Source organism: Thalassophryne amazonica, chromosome 4, assembly GCF_902500255.1.
Source record: "Thalassophryne amazonica chromosome 4, fThaAma1.1, whole genome shotgun sequence".
NCBI classification, from domain to species: Eukaryota; Metazoa; Chordata; class Actinopteri; order Batrachoidiformes; family Batrachoididae; genus Thalassophryne; species Thalassophryne amazonica.
The window spans coordinates 12301019-12317133 of NC_047106.1; the positions used below are offsets into that span (position 1 = coordinate 12301019).

Here is a 16115-nt window from a genome sequence, read left to right on the forward strand (position 1 = left end):
ATTCCTAGACTCACATCAGCATCTTGTCACCAATATCAAATTACTTCTTCGTCTTATAACAAGCAATACTTCAACTCTGTTAGTATCCTGAAATGCCGGAGACAACTGTTATTCTTACTAATAACAGCAATAAGTCTAAACATAACCATTTTACTGAAGATATTTATGGCTCCTACCCCCCCCCCCAAAAAAGGTAAATAATAATAATAATAATAATAAAACAAATCTACATATAGCAATGCCAAAACCCAAGAATTTCTGAACCTTAGAAAATGAACCATTTGCTTCAGAAAATATTCTGTTTTCACAACACTTGAAACATTAAAGGACACATTTGCTTCAATAAATAAATTCACTGTTTCAAAATGCTCAAAAGACCAAATGAACTTATTGCTTCAGAAATTTTTTAATAACTCAAAACTCTAAATTATACATTTGCTTCAAGAAACAAATTCAGTGTTTCAGAATGCTGAAAAGACAAAATGAACATATTGCTGCTCTAAGTCTAATATTCTGTTTTAATAATACTCAAAACTCTAAATGAACACATTTGCTTCAAGAAATAAATTCACTGTTTCAGAACAGTCGAAAAACCAAATGAACATATTGCTTCAAAAATTATTTTAACAGTACTCAAAACTATAAATGACACATTTGCTTAAAGAAATAAATTCACTGTTTTAGAATGCTGGAAAGACCAAATTTGTGAAAACAGAATGTTTTCTGAAGCAAAAAATTAATTTGGTCTTTTAAGCATTCTGAAACAGAATCTGTTCCTTGAAGCAAATTATATCTACTCAATACGCAAAACACTAAATGACACATTTGCTTCAATAAATAAATTCACTGTTTCAGAATGTCTGAAAGACCAAATGAACATCTTGTTTCTGAAAATATTCTGTTTTAATAACACTCAAAACTCTAAATAACACATTTGCTTCAAAAACTAAATTCACTTTTTCTTAATGGTCGAAATACCAAATGAACATATTGCTTCAGAAAATATTCTGTTTTAACAACACTCAAAAACTCTAAATGACACATTTGCTTCAAGAAACATTTATGTTCAAAAGATCAAATTAACTTATTGCTTCAGAAGATATTCTATTTTCACAATAATTGAAACACTAAATGACACATTTACTTCAAGAAACAAATTCGGTGTTTCAGATTGCTCAAATGAGTATATTGCTTTGGAAAATATTCTGTCTTCATAATACTCAAAACACTGACATTTTACTTTGAATAAATAAAATAAAGTAAGAAAAGTATGTTCTTTATAAAACAAAATATTTTTATAAAGTTGTGTTCCCAAAATCTGTCTTGAGAAATAATGGGGTCATCTTAGAATCAGAGTCATCTTACATTGGTAACAATCCAGTAATTATCATTTATTCAACGTCCATTATTATTCACAGCGTTTATGCTCAAAAATTAATTGGTAAGTTTTTTTTTTTTCTTTTTTACAGACAAAGTGTTTCAGGTCGTCCTGAGGGGAGGACGTTTAGAAGCAGACAGTCTGACACATTTACTGAAGCTTTCATCTTCTAAACTGTGAAGTCATGGATCTACTTGAAGCTGGACACGCCCCCGTCTCGCTGTCAACCAATAGGAGCCGAGAGGCAGCGTTGTCCTCCTGGCCGCCATTAAAGAATTCAATCCATGAAGTGAAATAATGGAAATCTGCAGGAGCCATGGATCAGTCAGACCAGACTACAGCCGATGAGTAGCCTGGCCGGTTTGGCCCTTCGCCTGTTTCAACAGTGGTTTTAGTATGTTGGAGCGCTGTGGCAGTTTTAGTGAGAGGGAGGGCGATGCAGCTGATTGTTTTATTTAGCTACAGAGCTAGCGCTGGAGCTGTGGTATGTTAGCTTATGTGCTAGCAGGGGGAGGGGAGAGTTTCAGATCGGCTACTAACCAAGGCTTGATTTCGGTTTCCAGATTGTATTTCTTTTTTATAAACGCCTACGTGCTAACTTTGTAGATAATCGGTTTAAGATTGGGTTGCCCGTATCATGTTAACGTTGATGTAAGGCTACGTAGCAGCAAGCTAACCAGACAATACATTTCAAATAGGATTGACGCCTGTCTAACGTTAGCTTAGCCTCGGAGCTAGTGGAGGCTAGCACCGGTTAGAAGTTGCTTGTTTGAGTAGCATTTAGCTGGTTGAGGTTAGCAAGTTGGTCAGTGCTATAACGGGACAACTACCACTAAAGCAGCGCTTCACCCCCTCAGCAAGTTGACCGCTTCAGTTAGCATTACTGCTCCAGACGGCGATTGAGACAATGGGCTTTGACGTTCCAAGCGCGCAGTAAAAAGATGACTTCGTGCTTTGTACCAAACGGGGCCAGTTTGGAGGACTGCCACTCCAACCTCTTCTGCCTGGTAAGACAACCAACCTGCTCCCCTGCGTTAGCTTAGCCCGAGCTCTGAAAGAGGCCAGAAAGCCATTTTGGCTAATCAGGCAACAAGCGTCGTAACGTCAGTTGCAGTTTGTGGTGAAGGCATCGGGCCTGGAACTTGGACATAGTGATACAGCGAACTTTCACAACAGTGAAGGAGCGTTGTTCATTAATGTGAAACGATTGTGTGTTTGCACTGTTAGTTGGGCTTGCAGTGATCAAACAGGAGCTGCCGTTGTATGATGGAACGTGTTATTCTGTCGTTTAATTAAATACAGTGATACTGCAGTACCGAATAATGCACATAATAGGACACACATACCGCATGTATATAGTTATATTATTGCCAGAAGTGATTTATTATTATTTTTTTTTAAGACTCACTTTTGCTGCTCGATGACAATTTGACAAAGTGCACTAGACACAACACTATGGAATTCAAGTTGTCAAGTATTACAAACAAAAAAAAAAATAGGTGTGAATTGTGTGTGTAGTACAAGATGAAACTGGAGCACTGTTGCAGCACATATCTGACAAGGCCAAACAGTACTGTATCTGTCCATAACTGTATGGAAGTATTTGGTTTTTAGGGGCTCATGCAGTTGGCATGATTCCGGTCGTTCTGGTCTAATTGGCATGTGACTGGAGTTGGTGTTAACATTAACATGTCAGAGTCCACCATAATTCTTTCACTGGGCAGCGGTGGTGGCCAAGTGGTTAGTGCACTTGGTTTCAGTGCGGAAGGTTCCTGGTTCAAACCCCACCCCTGCCGCATTTCTCCATGTAATGAGTTGTGTCAGGAAGGGCAGCTAGTGTAAAACTTGTGCCAGTTCACCATGTAGATCTACCTCAGATTTGCTGTGGCGACCCCTAGTGAAAAAAACAAGGGAGCAGTCGAAGGAACATACTTAAGTCCCTTCTTCTTATACTTAATTCCCTCACTGTACTGGTATTTTCCGATTGGATTACTGCACACAGCAAAAATTCCTAATGTCGTTGTTGCCCCAGAAAGCTTTAATAGACCGATTCTTATGCATCTGTTGGAACTATGGTTAAACAGTGTGTTTAAGACCAGAGGATCCTTGTTTCAAATCCCCATCAGATCGACCAGAATGTCATTAAAGGTCCCTTGGGTGAGGGCCTTAATCCACTGTTGTTCCGGGTTTGCAGTTGAGCACCTTAACCATGGTGTATGAATGTAAGGCTTCATTGTAAAGTGCTTTGATCTTCTGATTTAGATAGAAAAGTGCTATCTAAATGCAGTCCATTTGTCATTTCCACACACCGGAATCTGACATTGGCTCGACTTCTATTGATATAATAAAATTTGGACATTACCCTAGCCTGCAGACATTACCCTACAGTCCATTTATCATTTACTGTTCGACATGTGTAAGGAATTATGGGTCCTTGAAATGGGCAATTGGTACACTGTTCTGCCAAAGTACCATTGCAGTCATTGGGAGACATAAATGTTCATGCATTTAGCAAATCTGAACTATTTATGAATGGGTCCTGGACTATGTCAGTTTGTGTTACAACTCAAGGCTCCCAGAAGAGTGCAAAGCTGTGGTCTGGAAGTTTAAGTATTCTTCAAATTTCCAAACATTTTATGTGTTTTACAAAAACTGTAACATAGACCCTTATCGCTTCAATCTGTGAACCACTGCTTCGATTGGTTCAAGGTTCAAAGCAAAGCCGCGCTGCAGAAAAGTTGATTACGGACCCGCTGCAGGGTCTGTAATCAGTGTAGAGAAATGATCATTTTCCTGACAAACACCCCCCAAAACAACGGCCACTCTGAAGGACCGATAACAGAATCGTTAAGCACAAAGCTTATTGATGTCGGTGGATCGAATCATTTCTTAACGATACCCGAAAGGAACCGGTTCTCGATACCCATCCCTAGTAAAGTGTGGTACCCACTACCCATTTACAGCTGCAGTGTTTTCCCTGCAGTATTATAGGCCTTGTGGCTCACCAGGCCAACGATAAGCTCCACTTGGCTTGAAATATTTTTCTAATAATACCAATGAAAAATCCCACCAAATATCCAGTAGTTGGGTGTCAATTATTTTGGCACATCTACAGTGCTTTGATTCTGGTCTTCCCTCGCAAAATCTTTTGTGGATCAACTTTTTTGTTGAAGTGATTTGATGGGTCCGTAATCGGTTTGATGATTATTTTTTATTTATTTTTAGTTTTTAGCACAATGTTAAAAACCTATTTATGTACAGGGGGTTGTCTAGGATAATTTAGCAAGGGGGCGACACCAGATGCGAGGGAACGGAGTGACCAAACGGGGGATGGTGCAGAGCTTTTGAAAATTTGAAGTCAGATTGGGGCATTCTGGAGCTTCTTGAAGGACCAGTATATTTACTCAGTAAGTGCAAGTAACTCAAATGGGCAAGTTATCACAGACACAGAAGATTATGTATTTATGGAAGAATCGATCGGCAAGGGGAAAGCTGTATGCTAGGAATAACAACAACAAAAAAAAATCATCATTTTGACGCAGCCAAAACAAGGGGGCGTGGTGCCCCTATTTCCCAGTTTAGAAAAACCCACCACATCTTTCAGTAACTGTGTTATACACACCAGCCAACCACTGACATCAGGAAACGCCAGGTACGACAGCCCAAGTCCCTTCATCATGCCCAGAAGGCTGGGGAAGTTTGTTGAGTGGGCAGTCTAATTCTGGGTTAGGCAGTCAGAGTCTGTGGATATTTTTAAGTCAAGACTTAAAACCTATTTGTATTCTCTTTCTTATGAGTAGTTTTTATTTTGTTTTATTCTTTTACTTCTGTTTTTAACTAGGTATTTGAAATTTTTTTATTTATTTATTTAAATTTTTTTATGTTGAACTGTTCTGTGTGAGGCACCTTGAGATGGCTTTTGTTGTAATTTGGTGCTTTATAAGTTGATTAAATTGAAACATTTTGAGTCGTAAAGTAAATAAATGAAATTGGTTACTGGATCCTTAAACTCTGGACATAATAAACTCTACATGGTGGATCCTTGATCTCTGGACATAAACAGAAATAAAATCTTAGTTTTTGTCAAAAGCATTTCCTTTCAGACATTATTATTGGCATGAATGTATTTCCATACCTATGAGCTGAGCTCTTGCAGCTGTGCTGCACGTCAGGTTCTAAAGAATGCAGCACATCTCATTTTGGGAGGAAAAAAACATTTTAGTTGATTGTAGTTTATTGTCTTTATTGCAGTGTTTGTAAAGAGGTGTCATTTTATTTAAAGCGGCAATTCGTTTTGAGGGCTTTAATTAATTCTGAGCGGACTCTGTCTCGGCAGAGAGCAGCGCAGCGTTTGGAGCTGTGCCAACGGAATGGAGGACGATTCTTGTTTGTTGACTGCAACAAGACAAGAGTCCCAGTTGGTGACTTTAATACACACAAAAGTGACTCATGATATTTTAATGGCTTTGAGAGGGGTTAAGAGCAGACTTACTGCTTCTGAAGGGCAGCCATTGAATCGAAGCATTGCTTCATTGATTCATGCTTCAAACTGGAGTCCCGCTGCAGAAATGGTTGATTACAGATCCGTTACGCTGTACTGAAAATAAGGGTAACGGTCCAAAATTATAGCGTAACGGGCTGTAATGCAAGTTTGCGCTAGCTAGAACCCTGGAAGTTATTGAGCCAACTCAAGCAATTGAATACATAGATGATGGACAACCTGACATGAATTTTTGGTTGTTGGATATTGTGATGGACATGGTTTGAAACCAATAAAGTAAGTCCCTTCGGCTGCTCCCTTGTTTGCACTCGGGGTCGCCACAGCAAATCCAAGGTGGATCTGCATGTTGATTTGGCACAGGTTTTACGCCGGATGCCCTTCCTGACGCAACTCCACATTACATGGAGAAATGTGGCAGGGGTTTGAAACCAATAACGAGTCCAATCCCATAATTGGTCTGCAAATACTTTCAGTCCAGAGAAGTAGAGGCCCGACCAGGAGGAGACACAGCTGTCTGTCGGCTGTGGTATGTCACACTCTTCTTCTGTGACCAAATTCCTATCACAGAAGGTAAGGCGTCTTTTGAAATTTTAATTAAAATTTTTCCCAGCGTGCATTTAGTTTGGGCTTTCTGTGTGTTTGTGTGTGCGCGTGTGCGCACGCACGCACGGTACTCACCTTTTTATTTTTAAATTTAACTCACTTGTAACTGATATAGAAGTCAGCTGCACCTTCTGTTGAAGAGTTTGTAATATCTAAACTTAATATTACCATCAGAAGTACCTTTGGTATGATCCAAAAGTAAAAAGGAGTCAGACAAGCAGTCATGACTCTTTTCAATTGTTGAAATGCTTATTTAAAAAAAATAACCACAGTTTCTTTTCTGGGCAGCGGAAGTCCAGTAAAAGGTGTCAATTGTTGATGTCATGTCATTAAAATATCTAGAGATCCTTTCTCTGTGTGGCTGCATTGTGTGTGCAGCACACAGGAATGAACCAGATCCATGCATGTTTGAAGCCAATATTAAAATGCAATGCAGATTGGTTTTTAATTTTGAAAATTGACCAAAAGAGTGGGGGGGTAATCAGCACATCTCTGCAGTGAATATGGGCAGGGCAGCAGGATTTCAGCACTCAGTTAATGGTTCCAGTGCTCGTGTCAATCTGTGGCCGAGACTGATAAATAGCATCAGCTATAGCCTGATTGTCCCGCCCCTACGGTTGACATGACATGTAATCTTCCTTGAAAAGATCTTTTTCCTGTGAATGTATCACTGTAATGGTAGTGAACAATGCCCCTGTTCATAAAAAAGTGCAGCTACGCCAAAAACATCAAAATCATGGTGAATTGTTGAATGCCTTCAGTGGGTTTGAGTTCATGTATCGCCGATGTTCTGTTATTGTAGATCAATCTGTGTTGTTGTCTTATTTATGTACCGCATGTTATCACAGGACTTTATGGAGTTTATGTACAAGATCATGTAAGCTATCGGATTCTTTAAGCAAGAACATACTTTTTCCCATACAAGTATTTTTAGAATGCTCCATTTTTCACCTCTGCTGTGAAAATTGGTATGACATTACGGTGGTAGCTCAAGATCACTACCAACATCACGATGTAGAGCTTCTCAACCTTTTTTATTTAATTTCTCAAGATCACTACCAACATCACGATGTAGAGCTTCTCAACCTTTTTTATTTAATTTTTAAAACAATCTAAAATTTGTAATCTATAATGAATAATCTACAATTTTCAAATGATTAAATACACTACAGTTTTTAAAATTATTTTTAGTAATTTAATTTGCAGCGAGTTCGTCAATTGCCAGGGCAGATCAAAACAAAAGAAGTGCGAGTGCCATGGGCCTCACACTGGGCAATTCTTGATTGAGCAACAGAGCGAGAAAGAAGGAAGAATTCTGCTTCTGTTGCATTCATGTAAAATCTTTCCCATGGAGTTATTTGAATTCCAGATCATAATGTGAAAATGATGTATTGCGTATAAGATTTAGTAAATTTGTCTGTGGGAATGATCTCGCTTTCTTGTTTTGTAGCTAAATTCATACAAATTCCATTTCTGCTGGGTTGTGTGGAAGTATGACTGCATTATTTGAGTTTTAGAACATATCAGCTGTTAAACAAAGTAGCTAATTTATTTCTCTAACAGATTTCTGTGGCAAAATATTCTGAAGATTTTTTTTATTTATTTTTTTTATTAATGGGAATATTTTTACTAGGTTTCACATTCTGCACAGTGGCTGAGTTAATGAGTCACAAAATTCATGGTAAAGAATCATTGCTTTTTTGTTTTTAAATAACAGTCTGCCTTCACAGGAAAGACTTGATATGAGAACAGTGCTCAATTATTGTTTTTCTCATACAAAAATAACCTGCCGTGTGTACACGCATCTCTTGGGGTTGGTAAGGTTAGACCTTACTTGTGTGAAGTGCCTTGAGACAACTTTGTTGTGATTTGGCACTATACAAATGAAAATAAATTGAAATTAATGGCGGGCCCAGACTGCTGCAGCTTTCACCAACTTTGCCTCAATTCAGATGACAGACTGCTTCATGTTTAGTGCACATAAACAATGTCAAACGTATATGTGTTGTCTTTAATTCTGACGTGTGCCATTATTACAGTAAACTAGTAATTGTGGATTAATTGCTGTATTTTGTCCGAGGCAGTTGGAGTGTAAATGTAATTTCGTTGTTGGTGCACTCGTGTAATGACAATGACAATAAATCTCATCTCAAATTAATAACCCAGGTGTGAGTAAAGTCCGTTGGTGTGTAATGACAGCATGTGTCATGGCATGCAATTGAAGTTACCACAGGAATCCTTTCTGTCGTATGCAGGTATGTGATACAGTTGACAGAAACCTCATGACATATGCACAGTGTTACAAGCACTGAAATATTTTTGTTCCTTTTCCTGTTGTTGTCAAGTGAACCAAAATGTAGTTTGTAGTATGCATTGAAATTTCATCCTGTCTCTGTTCTTGAAGGCAGAATTTTACTTGTGTGTAGCGCTTTGTGGTACATGCATGATACGCTAAATTTGAGAGGTGTAGTCACATATCGCGTGCATTGTGCAAAAGTTAATTGCCATGATTGCAACATACATATAATGCACATGGAAAACACAATTTCCTAGCTGAAGTTTGCCCTGTGGCAAGGCTTACCTACTTGTGTGTAGGGATGGGTATCGAGAACCGGTTCTTTTCGGGTATCGTTAAATGATTTGATCCATCGGCATCAATAGCCTTTTTGCTTAACGATTCCTTTATCAGTCCTTCAGAGTGGCCATTGTTTGTGAGGGGGTTTTTTCCTCCCAAAATGAGATGTCCTGCGCTGACGTGCAGCAGCTGGCTGAGCTCAGCTCAGAGGTATGGAGAGACATTCATGCCAAAATGTCTGAAAGGAAATGCTTTTGAGAAAAACTACAGATTTTATTTTTTAATGTCCAGAGATCAAGGATCCAGTGACCAATTTCACATTTATTTACTTTAAGACTCAGTAAAATGTTGTTGTCATAGAAAACCTTTAAAGCCCACTTTTCGTAGACAGTAAATTCCCAAGAGGTATCGATTAAGGAATCTGATCGATAAGCGGAATCGATAATGGCATCGATATTGATAAAATCTTATCAATACCCATCCCTACTCGTGTGAGATATATATATATATATATATAGTATGTATGTATTTTACTCCACAGTTGGGAGTTGCTGCTGGGGCCAGATTATTCGCCTGCACCGTTAATGGTGAATTTTGGGGGGACGTGGCAGAAAAAATTCATGTAATAATTGTGGACATAATTCATGGGTTGTCATTTGTGGTCACTGTGTTTTGTGGTGTGCATTTAATGATGCGCTGAGTGTGTGCAGCCCACGCATATCAAAGCATGTCTTGTTTACATCTACACAGACGTGGTCTCTTTGATCTTTTTGCGTCGGGACTGCTGTGTTTTTGATTGGACACCGTGCCGAGCCGGTTGACGTGGGAAATTGTCTTGTCTTTTTCCATCTATCACAATTTCCACAGAATGCTGTTATCTGAATGGATGAGACAAGTCACTGAAATGCATTCAAAGGATAACGACTAGGGATGGATCTGTCTATGCCATTATCGAGTTGATTCCTTAATTGATTCCCTTATCGATACCTCTTGTGAATTTTCTATGTACTAAATGTAGGCTTTACAGGTTTTCTATGTCAACATTTTAAATTGGTCACTGGACTCTTGATCTGTGGACATAAATAAATAAAATCTGTAGTTTTTGGCTAAAGCATTTCCTTTGACATTTTGGCCTGAATGTCTCTCCATACCTCTGAGCTGAGCCCAGCCGGCTGCTGCACGTCAGCACAGGACGTCTCGTTGTGGGAGGGCAAAAAAACGTTTTATCAATTGCAGTTTGTTTGTATTACAATGTTTGGAAAGAGGTGTCATTTGATTTAAACTGCGTTTCGCTTTGAAGTTATTAATTCCGACTGGACTCTATCGTTCTAACTTGACTTGGCAGAGAGCCGTGCAGCGTTTGGAGCTGTGTGAACGGAAAGAAGGAAGATTCTCTTTTTTTCTCGCAACAAGACAGGAGTCCCAGTTAGTGACTTTAATCCTCACAAAAGTGACTCACGATTGACATATTCAGGGATGAAAGTGGTGGAAAAAAAAAGCTGAAACCCAAAATATCCCCCACCCCCCCACCCAACACCACCTGCACAAAAATATTTGAATTTTAGAAGCTCTGAAATGCAATCTGGGACTATTCCAGACAATAAACTGCAGTGAGTGCAGCATCCATTTTGGTGAGAAAAAAGATCTTATTCAAATTCATTCCAGTAGTATTCTGCTCTTACTAGGATGCAGCAGTTTTCTAGCTTGGCATCTAGTTCTGGAAGAAATCACTGAAGAAATGAACAAATTGTCATTAAACTTAAACAAAACATGGCTGAAGTGGAGGTGTAAGAGTCAATAGATGTTCACAGGAAAGGTTATTTATTTCTATATGTATGTATTTATTTTCATTGCTAGTTGGTTTTATCTTTTCTGTTTTGTTTTATCAGGTTCTTTTTGTCTCTCTCTAATATTGTATTGTTGCATTATTAGTTATTGTTGTTGTTCAAATATTACAGTTTGTAATACATTTGACTCTTTTACGACAACGCTGTGCGCACAAATGTGCTGAGATGCGGACAGCTAACTTTAACATTGAAAATGCCATAGACATGCTAATGCGTTAGCATCGGTCCAGTTTTTAAGTTATAAAATACTTGTATCAACTGTTTCACAAGACCATAACGGGTCAGCTTAACATAAAAAAGGTAAATATTACACACAGACATATGCTTTTTAGGGTTTTAGCAAGGAAAAATTAAGATAAAGCGAAAGAAAACAAAGAACCAACGAAACAGCAGTAGGGAAATGATCATTTTCCTGACAAACACCCCCAAAAAGAACGGCCACTCAAAGGACTGATAAGCGAATCGTTAAGCAAAAGGCTATTGATGTTGATGGATCAAATCATTTTCTTTAACAATACCCGAAAAGAACCGGTTCCCGATACCCATCCCTAATAACAACTTAAAATTTTAGTCAAATGTTAAATCTATTGAAAAAGATCACATAGCCCAAAAATATGCTGAATTAATAGCAAAACAGTGTATCTCAAGTCCAAACCAAGAGGGGGAAAAAGTCAGAACAACCCCATGTAAGAAATAAGAGATGACCACCCAACCAGCTTGTGGCTTGTTTGGGGGAAAAAGGTTAAAATGACGAGTCCTACATGCATACATTTTAATTGAATTTTGACCTTAAAATCCTTCTGTGGTGCTAGCAGTCACTGCATAAGGTGAAGTCTTAAGTTAAAATATAAGAATATGTGAAAAATGAATATTCATATTTGAATCAGTTTACTATTATTGATTCAAATATTTTACAGAAAAACTCTGGAAACTGAGTACATATTGAATGAGTGAACTGAAGTCAGATAATCTCATAAATTTCATGTAGTATCCATTTAGCAAATGTATTTTTAAAAGAAACTGAATCATCTGCAGTAGTGCTAATTGAAGTTGGTAACTATTCAGAGAAAGTATACATCATTGGCAGAAAAAGGAAAATTTGTACAAATCATTAACTTGTAGTTGATGTCATATTTTGATGTAGAGAATGATCATTATCTGAAGCTGTTATTATTTAAACAGATTATTTGGATGTCTTATAGTAATGATATATTGGGTTATGGTGGTACCTATAAAAAATTGGCACTTATATAACTTTTCTTGCAGTCAGACTTTACTTGGAAAAAGCCACTTTCTAGGGTTATGTCGTGTTCAGATATAACTAAGAACTCTGATTTTTCTAAGTAAGAATTGTGTGTGAATTGGTTAGAATGCACCAAAATGCACCATTTATTAAAAAAAAAAAAAAAAAAAAAGGGGGCCCAGACCCCCTAGAGGCCTTTGCACCTTTGGCACTCGCATTGTAGGGTAAGTGTACCCATTAAGCCCATATACCCTTTAAGTCCACTTTCAACTTTGTCAGTTTACAAAAAAGAATACATATTTTGCCATCCATTACTTAATCCAATCAAATGGTTTGTTACTTCTTTGACATTTTTTATTGTATATAAATCACATTTTCCGTTGCAGAGTTAGCCCCACCCCAAAGTATACAGTCTTGTGACCCCAGATGAGAAGACACCCAAAAACGTTGGTGTTTTAGGACCTGTCAGATTTAATTCATTTTCAGCAAATTTCAGCCACCTCTTTGTTAAGTACATTAATATTATGTCAAATAAGAAGTAAATGTAATAATTTTGATTTATAGATGAATAGTATTTTACCAAATTATACAATTTCCCTTCAAATGAAAAGATGAGTTTATGAGCTAGGAAACATAGCTGATATCATGCTAACACACCTAGCCCTGTTAATGCTACTCTGCCACAAGTACTAAGGTTGTCAGCTACAAATATTAAGCATTTTGTTATTCATTTAACATTGATGTTAAATAAATGCATCATAAATTGTTCTGTGGAGCTGATTCATTTCATAAATTAACTTTTTTTACAGGTGGGCTTAAATGGTATATCCCATCAAAATGCATGCAAACTACAGCGAGCACATGCTAATATTCAGTGACAAGGAGAGGGGGAGGTTTATGAAGCTGGGCTGTTTGAGAGAGCTCTCTTCTGCAGTGTTCTAGCTGCGGTTAGCGGCAAATTTCTGCTTGGCTCTTGGGTTCAAATTGTCTGTTTGTTGAGCACGGATTTTCCGAATAATGAACTGAATTATTGCTGAAAGTGTGTGCTAAAAAATTAGCCACTTCACTGTCCCAAGACTGTGGAACGCCAGCTCTGCGTGCAACTGAGCAGAGAATGGTTTGCCAACGTCAAGCAGAGATTCTGTCCGTTGAAAGGGAAAAAAGTCTCCATTAAAATCCTGCGCGTGAGTGTTGGTGATGATGCATGTATTTTACAGTTGAAAGTCTTCGTGTTTCCCAAAATTTCAATGTTTGGGCAGCATGAAAACTACTGTTTTCGAGAGATCGAGAGAGAGAGCTGTCTTTTCTCTTTAAGTCTAAAAATAAGGCTATTAAAAAAAAGGAAGTGCTTAATTCTTTCACCAAAAACATCAAATGTAGGCTTTCATCTTAAATACACCTGGCAAATTGTAGCCCAACTTCCAGGTCTCCTTTTTATGAAAGTCCTCATATAAAATCAATAATGTAATGATAATAATGTTAACGCAAACAGAGCGCTGGTATTAGATCGGCAAGGTATCGACAGATATCCAAATTCAGGTATCCGGATCGGAAGTGAAAAATTGTGGATCAGGTCATCACTACTTTAAATTACTGATCTACTTTCCTAGATAGATAGATAAAATGTAACTATAATGTCATTTTTTTTAAAGACATGTTCACTGTTATCTAATAAATATATTGCCATTTATTTTTAATTGAATTGCCTGAAGTGCCTGAAATGAAACTAAATTAACCAATTCATTGTTCTGTTGTGTACTGCACTGTTTGTCATGTATGTCATTTGTTCAGATGGTGATCTTGTTCAAATGGGATTTTAAAAAAATTCTAAAATATATTGCATTAATTATATTTTTATGGATTCATTATTGCATGAAACAAGTTTATTTTATCAATAAAGCATGTTATGGGCTTATTTGGAACACACATGGGCCATTTAAGGCCATTCCAGACTTTTAACTTTTTCCCTAAAATTTCTTAATTGCATCTTTTGAATTGTACATCAACTAATTGCTAAATATACAAATGAGAGGTAAATCTTGCCCTTTAACAAATGATGTCACTTACAAATGATGTCAGTATATAGGGAAAAATAGTGAAACTTGGATTTGGTGGGCTTAATGGGCGCACTTACCCTACCACTTTGCCGCACAATGCCAGAAATGTTTCAAAGAATCTTTTCTCAACAGCACCCATGTGTGTGTGTGTACACGTATGTGACACACAGCTGGTCCAAAGTTTGGACCCTTTCCCATTCATTGTCTCCTCAGACATTTCTAACATTTTCCTCTGTGAAAATGAGTCTGTTTTGAAGTTTGTAGCTTTCCTTATAGGATGTGCTTGCATTATATACTTCACCCTTGACTGTACTGGCTTAGTAACTTAATACTGGACCAGCTACCAGTATTTGTGTTCACAATGCTGGAGTTCTCCTTTTAACCCAAAACCCATAGTGGCAGTGCTGTGGTAAAAATCCAGTATTGTGCATCGCTAGTAAATGTTATACTCTAAGGTTGGGACTGGTGTGATCCAGTATCTGTATCAGCTTCCGATACCAACATAATTCAAGTATTTCTGATATCGGAAAGAAGCCAGGTCTGTGAAATCTCTCAAGTGGTGCTGGCTCTCTGCTCTGTTTACTGCTGAGCGTGAGTGTGTGTGTGTGTGTGGGGGGGGGGGGGGGGGGGGGGGGGGTCTGAGCTGAAGCCGAGCTGAAGCCGAGCTGAAGCCGAGCTGAAGCCGAGCTGAAGCCGAGCTGAAGCCGAGCTGAAGCCGAGCTGTTTGTTCTGCATTCGAATTACCACCTGGCTCTTGGGTTCAAATTGTCTGTGCCACTAAGCACGGATTTTCCGAAAAATGAACTGAGTTGTTACTGAAAAATCAGCCGCTTGCAATGTCCAGAGGCTGTGAAACACTATGAAACAGCAGCTCAAGACAAATATGGTTGGCCTGAGCGCAGCACAGGAGCAGAGCTGAACAGAGTTTGTTGCTATCTGCTGAATGGGGGGGAAGAAGAATTCTGGCTCTCACAGACCTGTTAATTTATCTTTAAGAAGGTCTCTTATTCTACACTCTTTACCTGTATTAGGGTTCTAGCTAGCGCAAACTTGCGCTACGGCCCGTTACGCTATCATTTTGGACCGTTACGCTTATTTTCAATACAGTGTCTGTAATCAACCGTTTCTGCAGCGTGACTCCAGTTTGAAGCGTGAATTGAAGCAATGCTTCAATTCAGTGGCTCTTTGATTCACTGCTCTTCAGAAGCGGTAAGTCCACTTCTTAACCCCTCTGAAAGCCATTAAAATATCATGAGTCACTTTTGTGTGGATTAAAGTCACTAACTGGGACTCGTGTCTTGTTGCAGTCAACAAACGAGAATCATCCTCTGTTCCGTTGGCAGAGCTTCAAACGCTGCGCGGCTCTTTGCCGAAACAGAGTCCTCTCGGAATTAATAACTTCAAAACGAATTGCCGCTTTAAATAAAATGACACCTCTTACAAACGTTGCAATACAAACTACAATCGACTAAAATGTTTTTTCCTCCCAAAATGAGATGTGCTGCATTCTTTATAAACCTGACCTGCAGCACAGCTGCAAGAGCTCAGCTCATAGGTATGGAAATACATTCACGCCAATAATAATAATAATATCTGAAAGGAAATGCTTTTGACAAAAACTAGCAGATTTTATTTCTGTTTATGTCCAGAGTTTAAGGATCCAGTAACCAATTTCATATTTGTTTACTTTAAGACTCACTACAATGTTGTTCAATTTCAATTTAATCAGCTTATAAAGCGCCAAATTACAACAAAAGCCGTCTCAAGGTGCCTCACACAGAACAGTTCAAGATAAAAAAATTAAAATAATAAATAAAAATAAAAAATTAAAATACCTAATTAAAAACAGAAGTAAAAGAATGAAACATAAAATAAAAACTACTCATAAGAAAGAAAATAAAAATAGGTTTT

The 16115-nt window shown here is 38.1% G+C and overlaps 1 protein-coding gene across 3 annotated transcripts in view; it reads left to right on the forward strand.

The window, feature by feature from the left end:
- The first annotated feature begins 1636 nt into the window (after nt 1-1636).
- The window catches only part of LOC117509409 (mediator of RNA polymerase II transcription subunit 13-like), a 113008-nt gene continuing 98529 nt past the window's right edge, over nt 1637-16115 (forward strand). For all 3 annotated transcript variants that reach the window (XM_034169081.1, XM_034169084.1, XM_034169082.1), the window contains exon 1: nt 1637-2385. In XM_034169081.1, the coding sequence (XP_034024972.1) occupies nt 2320-2385 (66 nt within the window). In that variant the 5' untranslated portion in view covers nt 1637-2319. The remainder of the gene's footprint in view (nt 2386-16115) is intronic.